This window comes from Xylocopa sonorina, chromosome 10 (assembly GCF_050948175.1).
Source record: "Xylocopa sonorina isolate GNS202 chromosome 10, iyXylSono1_principal, whole genome shotgun sequence".
Taxonomy (NCBI): Eukaryota; Metazoa; Arthropoda; class Insecta; order Hymenoptera; family Apidae; genus Xylocopa; species Xylocopa sonorina.
Window position 1 is genome coordinate 2,712,472 of NC_135202.1, and position 5,525 is coordinate 2,717,996.

Here is a 5,525-nt window from a genome sequence, read left to right on the forward strand (position 1 = left end):
GTAGCATTTCAAATTGCAAACTGTATTCCACTGTTGAATACTGAACAGTTTTTTAATCTTATGCACGCTCATAATTGATGTATCTTCGGTTGATAAAATAACTGCACAGAAGGGTTTAAAATATTATTACGAGATAAAATTGCTATTCTTCAAAAACTTGTTTGCGCGAATTTAAGTTTTTCTAAACAAAAATAAGAGAGAATGTAGAAGAATTCGTTTTAAATGGACTCGATAAAATTCAATATCCAAGTTCTATGTTCGAGTAAAATAGTGTGCTGTTTCTCTAAATTAAAATGATCTCTAATTTAACAAAAACTATCTGTCTGTATAGTTTTCATAATTCATGTAATTCATTTCGCTGTGCAAATTTAAGGCACCATCTATTAATAAGATAGAAATGCCACTGACTTTCGTCGACATTAAACAAATTGTTATATCAGCGGGTTTATTAATATTTAGCAATGCAATCTCTCTAAAACGTTACCAATTTTCAGTGTCATCAAACGAAGAGTTGACTATGCAGAGGCACCATTGCATAATTCTCAGCGTTCAAGCTATTGCCAGCGATGATACCAAGGTCTGAACTCCTCTTCGTACTTGATACGGCGTAATGAGAGATTATTTTGTAAAGTTAATAATATATAGTGACACTTAAGACAGTTATGGTAAACTTGGCTGCTTATAGAAAAATAAATTTTTCTGTACGCAAGAACTTGTACCAAGCCAAACGAGTAATTTCTGTTTTAAACATTTTTTTAGCAGATTATTGGAAATGTATTTCTGTTATAGGATACACTCCCTTTATTCCTTTTGGATCGCCCCCTTATCTGGACTAAGTAGTAAATTATCATGTTCCCGTCACAGGGATCGTCGGTGGACCAATCTGCGCACATTATTTGCATCGTTGATTGCGATTAAAAATTAAAGTAGCCATTTAATCGATAATTGTGATTACGAATACAGCAGGCCTTTAATCGTTAATTGCAATTTTCTATTGAACAAGGTATTTAATTATCAATTGATTTAAAAATGTTGATTATTGGATAATTAACGATTATCAATACTGTTATTTTTAACGTGGTTATAAGATCTCAAACTTTTATCGTGCCTTTGCGGCTCGCTTTTGATGTCAATTATGGTCAAAACTCGATGCAATTGACGATCGTAAGTAAAACGATAAAACCTGTGCGATTCTGAAATAAAAATGTTCTGCGAAATAAGAATTTTTTTTTGTAAATTGAATAATCACGAAATAACCTTCATCGATCGACTGAGATAATCGGGAATTATTTGAAGAGAAATTCATAATGATAAGCGTTGATCAAGCGATCGAATTAATAATTTTAATGGAACGTTTTAAATATATTTAAAAAATGTACGAAATTTCTTTTAATACTTGACCTACAGCTGGTGAGACGAGTACTTTGTGCAAAGCATACTGAGCAAGGTCGCTAGTTTTTGAACGACCTACAGGTAAATGCAGTATATTCCAGTCGAAGGACGCAACCTTCTTTATCAACTGGGTAGTTACTGCTTATCGATGGCACAGTACTTTTACCACTCACGAAGTATCCCAAAGATATCATCTGGTGCATCCTTTCGATTTTATTAAACCGCCGTTCTAAATGATCAAGGTGTGCCTTACTGTACAAAGTAACTAATTAAGAAGGATATTTCGCGAATAACACACGCATGTTTCATTTACAATTCTGGCAAAACTGATATCTATTGATATTTTAATCTTGATTAGATTAATATTGTTGTGAGAATTGAGTATATAGACGCGTGACCAATTGGTATACGTAAAGAAACAGTAATCGATCGTTGTTTATCAGGCGATCGATAAGAAGGACCTGTCAGAACGTAATCAGAGCTATCAAGAAACGGTCGTGCGTCTGATTACTGTGATATTTGTATCCTGGTAATTAATTAAAGCGTTTTAAAATAGTTAGTGGCGATTTCTTTAAATGATTGAGGGACACCAGATTCACAACAATATTATACAAATCCAGCGAACGCTATTTAACGTAATTGTTGGTATCTTGCGTTTGCTTTAGCAATACATAGATCGATTAATATAGATAGTTCAATCAAAGTGTGATAGTAAAATACTCTTACATATTCCGCTATAATTATTATCTCAGTAAGTGATTAGGAGAGGACTGAGGACTGGGTTTAAAGACCTGCGGTTCCATTTATTAAAATGCTGATGCTCGACAGCTGATTTTCTACTCTCTTCTGAATAGAAATCTGATCAGGTAAAATGGTCTACTCGTTGTCCACACCAGAGTTGTTCAAGTCTTCTCGTACAGGTAATTCATCCGGGCGTCCATTGTCCTCGTTGAAATCTACTCCGTTTTGCTCGACCCCGTTCACGATGGTCCCTAATTCTTCTCGCTGCACCTTCTCTCCTCTCTCCTCGCTGTGGATGTCGTAGCTCAAATCCAGAGGCATTTGACTTACCTCTTCTCCCTTTTTATCTCTTCTGTAAATGGACTCTATCGATCTCTTCTGTTTGACATTCAGATCGGATGCTTCCAATCCTTCGCAACCAACTTGCAGCTCCGGTACGCCGCCTATACTAAATGGATCTATGTTTGGTGGAATCTCTGTACTGTTGTCGTTGTACTCCGGCGTTTGTATCTTCTTGGATGTCTTGCTTTTACCATTCGACGGAAGTCTCGCGATAGAAGTTGAGTCCAGAGGCAGTTTCTCTAAAAACGGGTTTAATTTGCGTATATTCTTAAAGTCTGATACTTGATCGTGGAATGTGTCGTCGGATACGAAAGGGTTATCCAGTTTGGACGGGGGGGACGGCTCACGCGAAGCTAATTCGAGTTCCTCTGCATCGCTACCATCTTTTTTCTCATCCGCGAATTCTACGTTATCGAAGAAGAAATCATCGAGTTGTTTATCCTCGACCAAAGGTGAAGGATTGTCATCAGAGTTGCTCTCAGACCGATGGAGCAACGTGTCACTTCCTAGGTAATTGCTTTCGTAGGGTTCCTCGTGTTCTGAAATGTTCATTTGCGAGTGAACGTGTACCTAATATTGTTAATGTAGATTACAAAACCAGATTTAAATTTTGATGCACTTTCAGTTTAAGCTTCTAGCGCTATTATAATACCAGGCGTACCGATGAATGGAAAGTTTCGAGGTAGATTTTGATCCTTCTTATTCAATTGGTCTTTAACTTTTCCGTAAACTCCGTATTGTCGATTTTGCAATGTCAAAGGGGAGTATTGAGTATTGATAGGGTGTATGCTAGCTGCCCTCACAACGATCGCGTACACCAGCAAGCAGATCGTGGACATCATTATCACCCTTGGCTGCATTTTTCTGCAATCTAAGGAATATGTTCTTCGTTACACCACTCCTTTTGCTTGGCTGCTAATGTCGAAATTCTACTGCGCCATGTTTCATCTGCTATGTCATTTTTTAATTTTGCGGAAATGAATATTGATGAGTCTTAAAGTAAACAAATACTGGATATCAAAGTGGTAGCCTATATAAATTGTCTGTGATGCTTATTTAACATGTAACATTAACCAATGCTCATTGACGTTAATACGACGAAGAAAATACACTTCCACAACGTGACTAATCCATCATTATCTCCACTATTAATTGTACCGATGAAATTATATAACTGCATTCGCAAAAGCCTCTTTATTTTCATTAATATCTTACTCAGTTAAAAATTATTGACGTAACACCCTATTCTATAGACGTAGACTCTGAAGTAAATTAAAAATAAAAGTTCGTTCCGTATCAGCCCTCAAACAATCGGCAACTCTCAAAACTTCAAACTAATCCTATCTAACGCAACGCGATCAGAATTCAGGGATCACCTGTTACACGCTAACGAAATCGTTATCATTTCGCTTCGCGAACATTGGAAGAGTTCAGTTCTTCGAGTCGCAGAAACGACAGAATGCTCGCGAGCGGTGTTTTCAATTCGTGAATCTTCGACTCGATTTCGTAGTGGATGAACAGGATCGCAACGCAAGCCGCACACGAGGATCAACAGTCGTTTTCGGAGCTTGATTACCTCTCGAAGAAACGTCGCGCACCACGTCACTTCGCCCCTTTTAACGTTGTCGCGGATGGCACACCTCTGTTTCCGGTCCCTCCGATATAATTCTCTGTTTCTCCGTCGGTCCGCCTCTTCTGACGGCTAATGGAAAGCGAAGACGCAACGGAATCGAGTGATCTTGACACACTGTCGCTGTCAGATCGGAGTGGCTAAACTTAACGCTGGCACTGTCGCCTGTTGGCCGACGATACGTCGCGGAATCACATCTACTCTTGCGCTCGACTTCCGGATGATGACGCTAGGTCGCGGTGCTGGCCTAGAGGTCGTTCACAATTTCGAGCAATTATGCTCGCAGTTAGCGAGAAACCAGACGGATCGGCTCAATTAACCCGTTTGTCATCCGAATAACATTCGGATGATGCAAACCTGTTGGCGGTGATCAGCTCTAGTCGTTTAACTGCTCGATGCGAGGAGGTTTATGTAAGGGTCGTAAAGGCGGCGGTCAAGGCTAGTCACGGAAGTATCCCAGATCGCGTTTACTGCGTCTTGGATACTTGCTGACCGCGTCTGCATACGTTTGCTGGGATAACACAGTGACGCCTGAGAGAGGAGTACGCATTGCAAGAGTGGGAATGTTGTTGTTGAATATTGCATCGCTTTGTGAAAATGGATTAATGCTTTTTTAGAAGAGAATTTTTCTAATGACGTTTTACTTCACGTTTTCTTAATAAGGAATTATTCGCTTTAGTATGTTTTCATGTGTCCAACTTGTTTCATGAATTGTCTTTAATCATTGCCAGTCGCTGTGCTGATGCGAATCAGTAAATCATTGAGTGTTTCGATTGACGGTGTTAACGATGGTACTGCAGAAATATTTCTGCACTTACTGACAAGTCTTCACAATTTAATTTCGATTCCAACTATTCCGTGCTGAATCGGTAATATAACAAGTGGTACCAAAATGGCCGCCGCCTCGGTTGATGTCAGATAGCCGACACAACGTTGATCATCAAGCAACAACTGAGTGTTTTACCGTCAGATGGCATTCTTTACATCACTACCCTCTCACCAGTGATTAGTAAATTCTCTATTTCTATACGTACAAGTTTCAAATCCCAAATCGCAAGCTGTTTGAGATATAAATCGATCGATGGTGAGTCAGTCTTATTGATGGGGCTCAGCAAGGTCAATCAACGACGAAACGCACTCTCTCTTCTAGTTGGAATAATACCAACTAGATAATCATCCCTCTTCGACAAGCTTCCTCTCCCTCTCTTTCTCTCTGGATATTAAGCGGTCCATGATTGTGATGACAGACGGAGAGATCAAAGCATCTCTTCTTCTCCTGCTCAGAACGTAATATTAAACAGTAAAGCTCCTGGAATTCTGGGTCATAAAGTGATCTGTTATATATTCTACATATTGCCTATCATTTTGATCAATATATATTTTTCTCAGGTATAATAGAATTTTATGACCGTACAGGTCA

The 5,525-nt window shown here is 39.0% G+C and overlaps 1 protein-coding gene across 1 annotated transcript; it reads right to left on the reverse strand.

Moving 5' to 3' along the window:
- Nucleotides 1–2,092: 2,092 nt before the first annotated feature.
- LOC143428136 (uncharacterized) lies at nt 2,093–4,475 on the reverse strand. Its single transcript, XM_076902847.1, has 3 exons — nt 4,052–4,475; nt 3,137–3,346; nt 2,093–3,014 (listed from the first exon to the last, which is right to left on the reverse strand). The coding sequence occupies exons 2-3, from the start codon at nt 3,333–3,335 to the stop codon at nt 2,269–2,271; spliced, it is 945 nt and encodes a 314-aa protein (XP_076758962.1). The 5' UTR covers nt 3,336–3,346; nt 4,052–4,475; the 3' UTR covers nt 2,093–2,268.
- Between the last annotated feature and the right edge of the window lie 1,050 nt (nt 4,476–5,525).